Raw genomic sequence first — 16417 nt, 5'->3', positions numbered from 1 at the left:
CAGTAACAAAGAGAAAGTCTTAAAAGCAGCCAGAGTTAAAAACACATCCTATACAATGGAACAAAAACTAGAATTACAGCAGACTTCTTTTTTATCCTTAACTATGCAAGTCAGAAGACAAGGTAGTGATATTTGTAAAGTGCCTGAGGGAAGGAAAAACTGCAAACTGAAATTCTTTACTGGGAGAAAATCTTTCAAAACTGAAAGGAAAATAAAAATTTTCAGAGAAGCAAAAATATAATTCATCTCCAAAAAATCTGTACTATAGTGAATATTGAAGTTCTTCAGGCAAAATGAAAATACAGATGGAAACTAAGATCCACAGACAGTAATTAAGAATTCCAGAAATGATAAATGGTTAACATAAAAGACAGTGTTTTTTTCTTTTTTATTAATCTCTTTAAAAGATATTATAGCTAAAAGACAAAGCAAAAAATAATAGCAATGAATTGTGGGATTTATAAAATAGGTGCAAGTTAAATGTTTGACAATAGTACAAAGGATGGAAGTGAGAAATAGAAGTATACTACTGAAATGTTTCTATACTATATTAAATGGTACAATATTATTGAAAGTTGACATTCAGTTAAAGATGCATAGTGTAAACCCTAAAGCAAATCCTAAAAGATAAAACCTAGAGATATCACTAACAAGCCACTAGTAGACTTAAAATAGACTGATATAAAAATAAAAAACTTTAAAGCAAAAAAGGAAAGCTAAAATTTACAAAGAAAAGATAGGAGAAATAGAAAATTAATAGCAAGATAATAGATTTAAACCAACCCATGTCAATAATTACATAAAACATTCTGATTAAGAGGCAGAGATTATCAGATTTGATTTCTAAAAGAACAATATCCTAATTTTGTGCTGTCTACAAGAAACCCTTTAAAAATAAGGATATAGATAGATTTCAAGTAAAATGATAAAAGTATACATGGGGACAATACAAGAATTTATATATATATTACTTCTACACTAGTCAAAAGAAAGTTGGAGTGCCTATATTAATAACAAAGTAGACTTCAAAACAAGGAATATTGTCAGGAATAAACAGAAACACTTCACAGTGATAAATGGATGAATTCATCAAGAGAATATTGCAATCCTAAAAGTTTATGAACCTATTAACAGAGAGCTTCAAAATACCTGAAGCAAATATGATAGAATTAAAAGGACAAGTGGACAAATCCAAATTAGAGTTGGAGATTTCAACACTCTCAACAACTGATGGAACAAGTAGACAGAACATCATTAAGGAATGGACAACTTGAACAACATTATCAACCAATTTGACTTTATTGACATGTATGGAACATTCCACTGAACAACAGCATGCACATTCTTTTCAAGTTCACATGGAATGTTCACTAAGATAGCTCATATTCTGGGCTATAAAATAAGCCTCAGTAAATTTAAAAGTATAGAAACCATACAAAGTATGTTCTCTAACCATGACGGAATTGAATTAGAAATCAGCAATAGAAAGATATTGGGAAATCTCCAAAATATTTGGAAAATTAAATGTTATTTTAAAAAGCAAGCCAATGTTTCACTAACGCTCCATACTTTCAAGACCAAACCTTAGAAACCCCTTTTCCAGGTAGTAATACCCCTACACCCACCCAGACTACACACATATACACACACATAAGCGCACACATACACACAATATAGATTCATGGAACACTAGAGCTGTAAAAAAAATTTTAATCCATTTTGGAAGATCAGGTTGAGATATTCATATTTTTGAAAACAGCTGAGCCTTTTCGGAAAGTGTTACAGAAATCGGGTGCTGCCTTTTTATTTCAGCAACTGGATCTCATCCTGAATGTTGGCTTATTTTGAATAGAACCAAGAATAACAAATTTGTTAGAACTTGTTAAGGTCTTATATCAATGAGAAGTGCTATTATCATTGGCAACACATCAGAATAGCAGTTAAGAGTATGATCTTCTGAACCAAAGGACTTGGATTTGAATCCTGATTCCTCCACTTGCCATATGTGTGAACTTGGGTAAGTTTCTTCACCCTTCTAGTCCTCAGTGTCCTGGTTTGTAAAATGAAGCTAGTTATAGTATTAGAGTGTTGTCCCAGTTAAATGAGCTAATATATGTAAAGTGCTCACAGTGGGGGACCCGGCATGTGATAAGCACCATGTAAGTTTTAGCTCTAATTATTAACTTGTTTCTTTGCCAGCATTCAGGTCCTTGCACTCCTGAGACTGAGTTACAGTGTTCCTTCTCTGGACCTGTATTAGACCATTTAAGAATTGCTGCTAAAGTAGGAGAGAAAAATCTTTCCCCAGAGACGTAGAGAGAATACATCAGGCTTTATAAATTTAATTTTATCTGTTTGCTTCACCTCCACCCTACCCCTTGTGAAACAACTAGTACACCAATGGGCACACTTGTGAGGTAAGACTCGTCACAAACCCACTGAATGAAGAAACAGGTTTGACCAGCAAATCACAGCAGTTCGCTGTCTCTTTTCTCCCACCTATACAGGAAAGAAAGTTCATTGTGGGTTCACAATTCCCAGTCTGCATTCAAGGTGACTGTTAGAAGCAGGAGCAGCCATTCTTATTGGCCAAAACTGTTTAGTTCTTTGGAATTTCTAAGCTTCCTCCTAAGTTCTCTGCCTCACTTCCTACTGCAACTCTCAACAGTGAGCTTCCTTACCCTCAATCAGTCCACCAGAGGGAAGGTGAGAGGAAATCCCTTATCTATAATCAAAAGAAAGAATGGAGAGAATTAAGAGGGACATACTTCCCATGACAAAAAATGAAAGGTATACCTATTTAAGTCCATGCTGGCATTTCAGAATATGAACCCTGAAGATGTGACAAGAGACCAACCCTATAAAGCTCACTATCTCTGCCTCCATCTGGCAAGGCACAACTCAAACAAAACATCTGCAGGCCCACAGGAAAGTAAAGGGGGCAGTACTGTAGTGAAATAAGATGAGCACTACCCTGGGAGGCAGAAGAGCCATTTCTAGGACTAGACCTTCCACTGACTATCTGTGTGACTGTAGACCAGCGACTGCAAATGAACATTTTAATGAGCCTATACAGTCAGTGTATTGGGCTTTGAGGGGCATGGAACCATATAAGACAAAGTCCCTACCCTCTACAGCTATGATGGTTAATCTCATGTATCAATTTGACTAGATGATGGTGTTCAGTTGCTTGGTCAAGCAAGCACTGGCCTGATTGTTACTGTGAGGATATTTTATGAATTTAAATCATTAGTCAGTTGATTGCATCTATAATCAATCAAGGAGATAGCCTTCAGCAATGAGAGAAGTGTCATCCAATGAGTTGAAGGTCTTAAAGGGAGAACTGATGATTTTAGCAGACAGAAGGAAGAATTTCTATCTCTACTTCATCCAATCAGCTTCTCCTGGGGAGTTCATCAAAACTCTCATCGCAGTTCTCAGCCTGTGGCCTGCCCTACAAAATTCAGACTTGCTAATCCCCACAGCCACATGAGCCAATTCCTATAACAAATTGCATAACATTCACATGATATATATCCTTTTGGTTTTGTTTCCCTGGAGAACCCTGATACATCAGCATAGAGGGGATTTGGAATCAGATGGCAAAGGTGCTTTTCCCTCTCACATTTAATTAACCTGTGCCTTACTCTATGCTAAAGGACCAGCTGTTAGTTTTATCAGAGATTCAAGATACTTTGGAAGCTCATTATGCTCATACCAAACCTAGTTAGCACTATAAGCTACAACCACCCAATTAGCAGGTCTGTCCATAGTTTCACGTCACACCTGATTTTAGGAGTTCCTCCTAACACTTAGTATCTGTGCAAAGAAGAGTTCTGAACTTAGGGTTCAGTTGTGACCCCTTACTAAATATCACAATAATGCATACTTAGGTTGCATATATTATGGTGGTATGCCAATCCTGAGACTTTTGCGTTAATTACTTTCTCTGGAGGATGTCAGGAAAAGCTTTCCTTTCATGAGAAAATTCCATTTCACCGTGGCAGAAAATTCCTTTGACTTTTCTGTGTTCCCAGCTGACTTGGTCAGCCAATTATTCTTCATTGGGCCCTCATTTGGCAATACATTTGCTGCATTCCTTCAGCTAATGCTTCTCTGTCTTGAGTACCATTGATCTGTTACAGACCTAAGGCCCCTTCCCTGGAATTCGGTATAAGTCTCCTCTTAGAGAGACACATGGAAATAACAGTGATAACAAAGCAGTTCTTTGTGTTTGTCCTTTCACAGGAAATTATCCTCAGCCTGTGAATCAAAAAGAACATTTTAATTTTCTTTCTTCTCCTGTCCACCTCCTCACCTCCACTCCACCCCTTCTGAAATAACTAGTCTTTCCATCTGATCCTGTTAACCCTTGTCTGAAAAGGCAAATTTTCCTAAGTGATTGATGCTTCCAGTGAAAGTCTAGAGCCTTGCTTCCGAGCCTGACAGGAATAAATAAAAAGATAAATTGTACATGCTTTGGTTGTCACAGCAGGAGTTCCTATCAAGCCATCAGCTTTCTTGTCCCCAGATGTGTGAACTGCCTGAAAGACCAAGGCAATTGAAAGGCATGCATAAACGTCTGTGGTTTCTCAGATATTAACAGAAATTACCTCCTACTGAGATTGCTTTCTGGCTCAGTGTTTTGAAAAGAAAACAGGTCATTCCACGTCTAGCACAGGCATTGAATATACTTTAACTAGTCCATCAAGGAAGAAATATCCCAGTGGATTGGTAAGTAGCAGGACTAATGTGGTGCCTCTCTTCTGTCAAAGCCCTAGAAAGAATAGTCTCTCTCTCTCTCTCTCTCTATCTCTCTCTCTCTCTCTCTCTCTCTCTCTCCCCCCCCCCCCCTCCTCTTTCCCTCTCTCTCTTTCTCTCACTTTCACTCTCTTCCACCCCAGAGAGGGTGAAATCGTGGGCAGGAAAAACCAGTTTGTGGAGATATCCTCTGTTCCTATAACCTTTCCTTCAGAGCATGTTTAACTGCAGGCCATATAACTTGAACACGCACTGACTCTTGTCCCTCAAACGACCTTTGAGACACCAGGAACAGAGGTCACGTCCCTTGGAACTGAGAACGAGGAGACATCGGAAGCAAATGAAATGTGAGAGGTCCTTCAATAAGGAAGATCTGGCCTAAAATCCACTCTACCACATATGGACAGCTCTACCATTAACCAGTTGGACAATGCCAAGTCAAACTCCCCCCTTTTGTCCCCACCTCTCACCTCCCATTCCCATAAAATCCCCCTGAACTCTCAGATCAGGTAGACAGATTTGAGCCTGGCCTCCTGTCTCCATGCTGGTTGACCTTACATTAAAGCTCTTTCTTTTCTCAAAATTATGATGTCATGGTATTGGCTTCTGTGCACATTAGGCAGTGAGCCCTTGCTTGGTAATCAGGGAAAGAGAAGTGGATACACCTGAACACTCATTTCTTCTTGTATTCAAAGTGTGTAGTATCTTAATTTAGCTTCAAGTTTATGACAACTACTTCCACTAGCTATTGTGTTGGTCCCACAAATAATCCAAATGTCTAGGAAGAGTGTATATATGTGTGAGTATACAGGCATAAGAAACTTGAGTAGGAACAGAAATAAAATATAGAACAAAGGATACGCTATAGGGATTAATAATACTTTATCTTAACCAAAAGGAAAAGTGATTCAGCACCCAAAATGAACTTGTGTGCCAGCTCTTTCAAGAAATGCTGGGAAAGCCCAGCACCTGGAGCCCTGGACAGCTACTCAGCAACTGGACACGGAAGCTACAAGTCCCATGTGGAGGTGACATTGGCCATGGTCTCCCTGGCTGAGAGGAGAAGCTTTCAGTCAACCTAACCAGATACCTGGCTAGTTGTCAGGCAACTCAAGAAGAGCCCCAGGGGTCATTAGTCAGATATTCCTACTTGTCACTCCACACCCCCACCATATCCCCTGAATGTCAAGAACCCTCCCTCTGTTTCTTGTGGGTTACAAGTATCCTGGACTGTTGGTGAGGGGCAGGAATGTTTAGATGGGTTTTATCCAATCTCAGGACATTGATGAGCAAAACTTCTGCTGATCAATTGTTAGGAAACATGTGGGTGTCATAGGAAGGCCCTCCAAAATGCAAGTAGAAGACCTGCCAAAGCAGTTTCTCTGCCCAGGTGTCTTGCAGGTCCACTTGAATGGGACTTGGCTTCCATGTAGCTCCCTGAAGCCAGTGATGGTTAATGCACCAGCTAATCCCTTCTTTTCCCTGTTCCCCCACCCCCTCAGAGCCAAACAACTTTAACTTCAGCATTGCTTCTGCCTTCTCCTCCAAGGCTATGTCCCATCCTAGCCAGGTGACCCTTACCTGGTCTGGGATAGAGGGAGGGACAGGTAAGGGAGGTTCTCATATTCCCTCAATTCTCTTTCTAATCTATTTTCATGGCATAAAGCATACTTCCAGTTTTCCTCAGAGCCTTTTCTCTGGATATTCAACAACTTATTTTGGAAGACTTAAAACATTTTTTTTTAATTAAAGTTGAAAATTATTTTCTCATTGTGGACCTACTGCAACAATCCTAATTCTCCCATAGACAATGTGATTATATTGTTTGATGAGAGGAAAGGTAAAGTACAAGAATGTTCAGAAAAGAAAAAAAAAAAGCACAAAAAATTAGTATTTCAATCTGGTATCTCTCCACAACTGCATTCACTGCTCCCTCCTTCTTCACCAACTATTCATTAATCTTTTATTTCTTCTTCACTAACTGCTGAAACTACTCTCTTAAACCTTTTAGTTGTCAAGTCTGCTAGTTTCTTCTTTTTTTCTTTTTTACAGACTTCATTATCCTATGGTGTTTGATAATGCTGACCATATCCTCTACATTAGTTTGGGGAGGGGAGTGGTGCATAAATAGTACAAATCTAATTCTAACTTTAGCTTAAGTCAAAAGGAGAAATTACTGGAGGGCTACTGATATATTTCCTCCCAAATAAATTATTTGTTCAATTCGTCTTCTCAGGGACTGCATTTGAGCCTAGGATTTTCAAATTTATCCCCCCTACCCAGGGTAGAAATTAACTCCATAAATACCTCTAACAGATGCATTTGGTCTTGATTAAGCATTGCCTGAATGTTAATCTTTTCCTTCAATTTAAACCTTTCTCCTTGGAACTTTCACATACGATATCCGAATCTTTCCTCAAGGGGCAATTTAGTATAAAAAGCTGGATCTGGATCAAACATAAAGCTTTGGGCAAGAACATGTTAATCATTCCCCATGGAAAGATTCTCTAAAATTAAACATGGTACAAATAAAAAAATTCCAAAGAATACTGTCTTGCGGCAATCCATGTTTTAATTATTGTCATTTTTAACTGAAGTTTTTTTGAAATGTACTTATTGGTATCAAAAAATACACAGATATTATTTGTATATAAAAGCACATTTAAGTTCCATTTAAACACTCTCATTTCACCTCCTACAGCTGCTTTTTCTGTTTTGATGAAAGATGAATAAGGGATAAATAGAAGGCCTATGCTTCAAATTAATCTACCTGTATACCACCTGAAAACTCTAGGAGTATGTCCACACTGGGAGAAAATGTTCTCTCAAATACACAATCACTCAGTAGCTAAGGCATGACCTGATGCTTCCTTTAACAAAAAAAGAGCAAATTGCAAGTCTCGCATTTGACATGTGCTAAAGAAAGCCACAAAGAGAAGACTTGTACTTGTTCTCAGACAAAAGGGCAGATGACAACTCCACGATCATGGCAGGATGAATTCTGCTCTGACGTTTAAGTGTTTCAATCTCCTGACAAGAATAGGACCTGGGATCCCTCCATGCAGTTCTCGATTCGATAAGGTGAATTGTGAGATTACTACTAGTGATGAGATAATTACAGCTGTCTTGTTTCATTCAAGGCGTCCTTTGTATTTCCTTTCATTTGGGGAAGCAACCTCTCTAACCATGCAATTGTGCTCTTCCTTTTTTCGTAATCCATTTGTGAGATGTCTTCTGGCCCATGGGGTGAATTTGTCATGCTTAGTGGAATTAGAGGCTGAATGGAACATTTGCCTTTCTTTAGGCTAATCCTCTAATTTACAGATAAAAAATTTAAGGTCTAGAGAAGTTTGCAGTGTTTCCAAAAACATACAGCTAGTTCATGCAAAGACACATGACAGGTCTTCAACGTGACTGACATTAGAGGTGTTGGGGGTGGGGGGAAGTATCTGGATTCAGGTTTCCAGGTTTGGGAGAGCAGAAGGTTGTGTTTACACACATAACTACAAATTAAGGAGAGAAGCAGAACTGGGGTGGAAGGCGAAAGTATGTGCGTCCATGCTGGAAAGGCTGTCTAAAGAGCAGGGTTATGCAGATGCTTTAACATCTGCATAACAGCCAGGTGGCTTCGGAGCGCCCCCAGCAGCCTACTGGGTCTCGGCAGCGCAGGGCGTTAGGCGGGTGATGGAGACCCCCTGCCCGCGGCATCTCAGGGCGCCAGCCTCACACTCCGTCATCGTCTGCTCCCGGCCGTTCACGTCCACGCAGACGCTAAACCCTTCTTCCTCACACTCTGATGCTTCTCGGCAGACACATTTGTTACTCTGGGCTGCAAAAAAACAAACAGCGAGAAGCTTAATGGCACATGGTGGACGTGGGGGAGTCAACATCACCTCCAAAGTAACAATTTGGAGATGAGACAGCAATAAAACCTCCCTCCTGCCTCTGGTGATACAATAAACTATCCTCTGAAAAAGCAGCAGGACCAGGAAATGCAAGCGTTTTTGCTTCACTCAGAATAAATAGGCTTTGAGGTTGGTGCCAGGCTTTTTATTGGTTGGAATTACACAGGGGGTGCTCTAAGTCAGGATCTTTCCAGCTCTTTCCTCACACGTGCTGCTGTGACTGTGAGCCCCCAAAATTGAGTGTAATCCTTCACCCTCTAGACCAAATCACAAGACCTCAGCAAATAGGAGAGCAGGGGGAGGTGGTAGAGAGGATGGAGAGAACAAGAAGGAGGAAGAGGGGGAGGAAGGAGGGTGAAGAGAAGGAGAGAGAAGGGAAGGATGGAGAAGAATTGTAATTATTAAACTTGCTTTGAGAGTGAGGGCATGAGATACAAACGGCTTCATATCCCATAAAAACATGCCAGAAATGACTTGGGGAGGAAAGGAGTCTGTGGGCTGAATGCATGGAGTTGGAATTGACCAGCCAGGCATCTCCAGAAGGAGAATAACAAGGTCAGGCGGCAGACAATGGTGACTGCCAAATCCAGAGTGACCCAGATGTGGTTAGAGTGAAGTATGTCATTATCAGTGCTACGACTGTGACAGGAATAAGGGATAAGGTGCCCTGAGGGAACAAGCAGGAGAGAGGGTCTGAAAAGCTGGCAGAGCCCTTTTGGGTCTCACAGTCCGGCTGAATTTACAGATGGCGGCTGAGGGCAGTGACTCGATTCCAGTGACCCAGCCCTTGCCCTTCTGTAGATAGCCCAGCGCGTCAGAAGTGTGCCATGCTGATGGTGGTACTCCAAGAGCATTATAAGTGCTCCTTGGACATAGAGTTAGCAAATATTGAATCACGACGTGAGAAAGTAATTCCTTTTTCTATTCCCTTCAAATCCTTCTGATTATCTCTAGTAGAAAGTGTTAGCTTGGCACTAGTATGCTTTTAACAGCCCTCTAACATTTCCTAAACCCTTAATCACAAAGAAAAAACATTCCTCAAGCCCGGGTGGAGGGGTGAGGGGTGGGGGGTGTTGTGTGCCAGCAGCAGTTTCTGGCTAGAATCTAAAACATCATTTTGCTTTTTGCTTTTTTATGTTTGTTCTTATAGTTATCCAATTTTTATGCCAAGTGATACCAGCTTTCCTTTTAAGGAAGTGATACATAGTTTCCTTTTAAAAAATTAAGTTATATTTGTTTTCTTTTATATGTAACTCTATTTAAAGAAAAGCAAATATACAATATGGATAATACAAGAACAGTAAAAATCATGAAGGTAGAATGAGAATCACAGAAATTTTGGTGAACATTCAGACCATCAGGGACAGTGTCTTGTCCTCTTAGGTATAGGCTGAGTCTCAGACATCCTCAGGAATCTGCTTTGATCCACTGCTACACAAGGCACTACATTTTTAAGAGCCTCAGTACTAAGTAACACATGTTGGCAAGGGTATAAAGAATCTGGAATCCTCATGTTTGCTGGTGGGAATGTAAAATGGTGCAGCCACTGTGGAAAACAATTTGGCAGATCCTCAAAAAGTTAAATTTTTAATTACCATATGAGTTGGCAATTCCACTCCTAGGTTCGTACCCAAAAGAAATGAAAACAGGGACTCAAACAGACTCTTGAACACCAATGTTCAAAGCAGCATTTTTCCCAACAGCCAAAAGGTAGAAGCAACCTAAGAGTCCATTAACAAATGACTAGATAAACAAAATGTGGTTTGTGTGTGTATGTGTGTGTGTGTGTGTGTATGGAATATCATTCAGCTACAAAAAGGAATGAACCTCTGATGCTTCTTATACATGCTGCAACATGGATGAACCTTGAAAACATTATGCTAAGTAAAATAAGTCAGACACAAAATGGAAAATATTTTGATTCTGCTTTTATGAAATACCTAAAATACACAAATTCATAGAGACAGAATGTAGATTAGAGGTTACCAGGGACTGGGTGGGGGTGGGTAGTGAGGGGGCAGGAGGAATGGGGAGTTATAGTTTAATGGGTAGAGAGTTTCTGTTTGAAGTGTAGAAAAGTTTTGGTAGTGAATGGTGGTAATGATAGCACAATATTATGAATGTAATTAATGCCACTGAATTTTACACTTAGAAATGGTTAGAATGACAAAATTTCTGTTTTGGGTATATATATATGTTGCCACAATAAAATTTTTAAAAAAACTTTTTTTAAATCCTAAAGTACTATTAATTTAGCATTCTTATAGTTACAAATATGGAATGCTCCTTACCATCACATTTTCCCCAGAGTGGACATGCTCCACAAGCTTTCTGAGCTGAGGCAGGCAGAGTACAGCTCTCTTTATCAGTTAGGGTGTAATTTCTACCCTGACACTCGAGAACGTGCATCTTACAGACTGTCAGAGGCAGTATTCTTTTGCTTCTTTCATCTCGAGCACATACGTCCAAGGAGGATCTGAAAAGAATTTTTAAATGACATTTTTTACAAGATTTCCATTCTTAAAAGCTGAGGATGAGATGTGAAAACCAAGGTTCTGATTTCAGTACCTCAGATATCATCACCCACAGCAAAAGATGGAACAGAAACTCAAATCTCCTTCATTCTTACAGCCCATCCCCTTGGATCTTCAAAATGAGCATATTTACTCCATTTGCTCACAATTTTTACATGCTTAGATATCTAATTTTGATCTAGTTTCATCTAGATCAGAAGAGAGCAGATGCAGCAAATAAGAATAGAAAGCAAGGTGTGCTAGTGACAGCTGGTAGATTGGCAACAAGGAAGAAGACAGAAAATCAGCAAAGATCAAAAAATTCACAATCCATTGGGATGACTGACTGCAGGAGAAATTAGCTTCTCCCAGCCCAGAAGTCCCAAGAGTTCATGTCTATAGTACACATTGTCCAACAATTTATAGCTCTGAATCATCAAGGAAAGATGAAACTGTAGTTTTCTATGCTATTTTTAAGAGTATCTATGTTTTCAAGATAGATTAGAATTATTTCCATAAAATTTACCTTTTTTTCTTAAGCATTGATGCTAAAATGATAAGATCTAGCTCTTCAGAAACCTTACTAATAAAAATAACCATATTTCTAAATGATGGAAAAGAAAGCACTACTGTAGTGAAACCTTAGATAACAAAGCATTTTTGCATATTAAAGGGAATCAAGAAGAGTCTACGTTCACATATTTTATTTAGCACTAATATTTTCTCCTTTAACCAAGAGTTAAATGTATATAACAAAAGCAAATCCTTGTATCTGTCTTTTAATCCATTTAGTTAAACTTTAAACAGAACTACTCAGATCTGCTGAAAGAGCAGTGAGCTTACAATGCCACCTTGTTATCAATATCTGATACCATGAAATGATATGAAAACTCACATATATCCCTAAACAGACTGCAGATAAACTAAATGAATTGGGGAAGCTGGAAAGAGGATGGAACTGAATCAAAGCAAACAGTAATTAATAGAGAATAACAGCAAAGTCACAATAATATCTCAGAATGTAACTGGGCTGACTGACATTTCTATTGACAGCATTAAGTTATATTCTCCTTCATGCTAGAAGTTTCTTATTATCAGGTACCACCACAACTGATCACCGTTACCCACTATAGATGGGAAAGAAGTTGGATGTGAACTTTGATGGCCAGATTATTGAAAGCCAAGAAAATGGTCAGCAAATTAATGTTTTCATTCCTAACATGGAAGATGGCCAATTATTCCAGGGCTGAATTATGTCCCATTGCCTCTCCAGACCCACTGCTCACCCTTCTCTATCCTGCCTGGGAGGCTGAAGGTGTATGGACCATTTCAATAGACTCCCTTGGCCTCTAGCTTCCGGTGGTTTGGGCCAAAGGGGAGCAAAGAAGGAGACTGGAGGAAGGAAAGAAAGTGCAGTTGGGGTGTTTATTCCCCTGGTTCACTCCTGTGGGATTTCTGAGGTCTCTAAAACAAGGGTCTCAGTTGTCATCTCCACACAGCCCTCTTTGTGTCCAGGTTTTTGTAAATGCTTCTCTCCTTGCTCCTTCAGACCTGGGGTATGGATATAAAGCCCAGCTGCTACTAGTCCAGGGTTAGGTACTGCTCTGTGGGTTGAAATTTTTTTTACCCTGCCCACAGTTTAGTAAATAGTCCCTCCAGTAAGCCCCCTCTTGTCCTAATTTAATTGTGCCATCTGTTTCCTACTAGGACCATGACACAGACATGTAGTGATTAATTCCAATTACCTTCCTACAATGGAGTGATTTCAAGTAGAGTGGAATTCTTAAAATGCAAATCTAGAGAAGAGCTTCAAGCATCAGAAAAGCAGCTGTTCTCTTTTCTGTCTATTGCTTTAAGAGTTTATGTCCCAAAGGAATTTCAGTCCTAATCCTCTAAAGCTCTAAATCCTCAGGTGACAGTTTTGCCATTTTGCTCCATTTTATATGGAGAACAAGCAGTGCTCAAGGTCCTTCAGCCTTACTCACTAGCCAGGTTAGAACACTGCCTAATGCCACCAGCAAATAACAGGCAGCAGATGGACCAGGCTGAAATGCAACAAAGACCCTTAATTATGCCTGCAGTAAGCAATGCCCTCAATTTAACAGAAACTAGCATCTAAAATTTCATCCCATTTATCTTGAGTAAAATAAAACTGACAGAAGTGAGCAAAGACAGAGCTTACCCACATTCATAGGGCATTTTACAGACACATCTTGAATTCTGAAGTTTCTCCCAGGGCCAACATTTAGGTACTCCTGGTGTCAAAGGGACATCTAAAAAAAAAGGATAAGGGAGATGAATCATTAAGAGAAGAAGAGCTTCTTCATGGTAAAATTAAAAACTTTTTAAAGGTATTTTAATTGTCAGACCAGGCCATTAATTGCAACAAGTTTGTGCAGCAAATATATATAAAGCACTGTAAAGCATTTAACAAAAGATATAGAGTTCTTAGGAGCACCCTACTAATAATTACATTGATGATAGCTACCATTTCTTGAGCATTGACAATTTCCATGACTTTATACATTGCAATATTTAATCCTCTCTAACAAAGGCCCATTTAAGAGATAAGGAAACTGAGAGAGAAGTTAGAAAATTGGTGCTTGTTCACACATTTACTTAATTGGCCAAGCCAGGATTTAAGTCCAGGTTTGTCTGAATCCATGGCCAGTACAGCAGGCTCCCTCTCAAGAATCTGGTGTTTATAAACCATAATAGGACAGAAAGCAGCAAATAACTTGACCTATGTGCAGAGAACTACCTGCTCTCCCAAGGAGATCTAGAATAACCTCTCACAGGGAAAGGAACAAGTAGTCTCCCCTCAACAGTGAATGAATGTCCAGAGGTACTTTCACTAATACAACTCCTTCCATTACCTTCACCTTTTCTACAATTTGATAAAAATCAGCCATCATTCAATCTTGACAGCAAAACATCAGGATCCAGCCTTCAAGAGCATAATACAACAGTCATTGCCTTGGCCATACCTGTCTACAATGTAAATAGTCTGAAACAAGCTGATGTTTCCACCTCCTGCCAGCTTCATTACAATGGATGCAGTGGAATATATTTTTGCATCAAAAACTAGATGATATATCTTTAAAAGTTTATCTGAAGATCATGTCTTTATGTATATGCAAACTATGGAATACTTTACTTTGGAAAGTGTAAGGGCTTTAGACACTGACATTACAATCTCATGAACAGTTTATAAACTTGCAAAAATGGTGGCCTTTTGAAGCATGCCTGCCACGTCCAGCAATCTCTATAACAAGTACTGATTCACATCTCTTAAAAATGGTATTATCCTAAATGTACTGTGATATTCTGAATTGGATCCTAGAACATATGAAAGACATTAATTGGAAAACTGATGATATCTGAATAAAGTCTCTAGTTTTGTCAATAATATTGTACCAATACTGATTTCTTAGTTTTGACCAAGTGATATCAACTTGATATTAATCTTAGGGGAAGCAGAGAAGGGTATATGGAAACTATCTTTGCAACTTTTCTGTAAATCTAAAATTAATCCAAAAGAAAAAGATTTTTTTAATGGTTGTCAACCAGTCCCCTTAGAGGATATTTGGCAACGTGTGGAAGAATTTTGGTTGTTACAGCTGGAGGGTGCTACTGGCATCTAGTGGGTAGAAACCAGAGAAGCTGCTAAACCTCCAACAATGCACAGCACAGCTCCTAAAGCAAAGACTGACCCAGCCCAAAATGTCAATAATGCCATGGTTAAGAAACTCTGCTCTAGATTTATCAAAACTAAAGTTTAGTGATAAAGCAGCATATGTTAGTTCTATATCATGATTAGAAGTATATTTTCTCATCACTGATAAGGCTAAATGTTTAGGTTTCAAATTTTTTTCAAGAAGTTATTTTTTCTTTTTGAAGAGTCATTTATAGAATTATCTAAAGCAAGGACTTCTGCATGTAAGAAGAACATTGTCTTGTTATCTTCACAGATGGGTTGACCAAATAAACATGCTCTTAAGGCCCACCTAGGGTAAGTATCTTTGCTATTTCAAAACCATATATCTTCACGTAAGACCAAATACCAAACAGCAGGTACTTTTAAATGCCAAAATTCAAAACAATTCCAGGCTTACAAATCTGAGATTTTGTTAAAAGTTTATTTTAAGAGTAGTAATTAATGTTATCCATGACTTCAGAAAAAAAGTATCCCTCTGAAAAACATCCTTAATTAAAACCCACTTTAATGGAATTTCCACTGAGTGGGAGAAAATTCATACCAAATTATTCTAAAAAATTACTGAAACAGATATTTTAGAAAAGCAAGCATATAATGTCACTTGGAACGAAAGTGCAACCTCATCAAATGTACATTGTTCTCTTTAATTTGAAATTATTGGTATAGGTCCACTACTTTAAATACCACAAATAAACTCATATTTATGCTTCAGCATATGTAGAAAACAAAATGATGATCTTTCAGTGACGGCCTTGACAGCTAAAGAGTACATCAGGACTGGCATGCAAGGCCTTCCGACAGATAAGCTCCTCTGCCACTCTAGCCTCTATCCTTGATTTAACACTGCAGCCCACATCGGCCCATTAGTAACAGGGTGCTCCCTGCAGCTTGCGCTCTCTTTTAGTTTAAACATGTAGTTCACCCAATAGTACCATTCTTAGTATTCAATACTTCATCCACACTATTGAAAGACAAACTTCAGCAGTGAATTTAAAAACATATATTAGAGAAGATAAGAATATTCTGTAAAATAGCATGCAAGTGAATTTTTCTTCTTTCTTGTTTTTAATTGATACAAATATTTTCCATTTATTTAAAAATATAGAAAAAAGGAAATAGAAGGTCATTTAAAAATAAATCCACCCCATCTCAAATAGCTCTAAAAAGAAATAGTTTGACTTTCTAAATCCCTTCCTACCTAAGGTTCTTAAAAGATTGCTTTAATTTGCTTGGTGTTCAAAACACTGGATTTCAGGATTCCACTATTAAGAACCAGTTCACAAAGCACAGCTCTTTTCCTTCAGTAACTTTTGCTTTGAAGGGTTAAATGTCTTTCATTTCCAATTAACATTTTTATTTACATAATACCAATAAACTCTCTTTGAAAGCCCAGTAATGAAACACGCAGAATTTTGTATAAATTATAATATCAAGTCTGACTTAGCAAAAGTACAGGGGAAAAAAAAAAAAAACAGACAGACAAACAGGAGGAAACCAAAAACCAGCTTTTAAAAAAAACT

The 16417-nt window shown here is 38.6% G+C and overlaps 1 protein-coding gene across 2 annotated transcripts in view; it reads right to left on the bottom strand.

Annotated features, from left to right (window-relative positions):
• Positions 1–7308: 7308 nt before the first annotated feature.
• The window catches only part of C7 (complement C7), a 58693-nt gene continuing 49584 nt past the window's right edge, over positions 7309–16417 (bottom strand). For both annotated transcript variants that reach the window (XM_037799164.1, XM_037799165.1), the window contains exons 16-18: positions 13362–13452; positions 10958–11142; positions 7309–8590 (exon numbers count right to left, since the gene is read on the bottom strand). In XM_037799164.1, the coding sequence (XP_037655092.1) occupies positions 8409–8590; positions 10958–11142; positions 13362–13452 (458 nt within the window). In that variant the 3' untranslated portion in view covers positions 7309–8408. The remainder of the gene's footprint in view (positions 8591–10957; positions 11143–13361; positions 13453–16417) is intronic.

The sequence above is a fragment of the Choloepus didactylus genome, chromosome 11 (assembly GCF_015220235.1).
Source record: "Choloepus didactylus isolate mChoDid1 chromosome 11, mChoDid1.pri, whole genome shotgun sequence".
NCBI lineage: Eukaryota > Metazoa > Chordata > Mammalia > Pilosa > Megalonychidae > Choloepus > Choloepus didactylus.
Note: the sequence above shows the minus strand (reverse complement) of the source record. Positions and strands in the feature narration are given on the sequence as shown.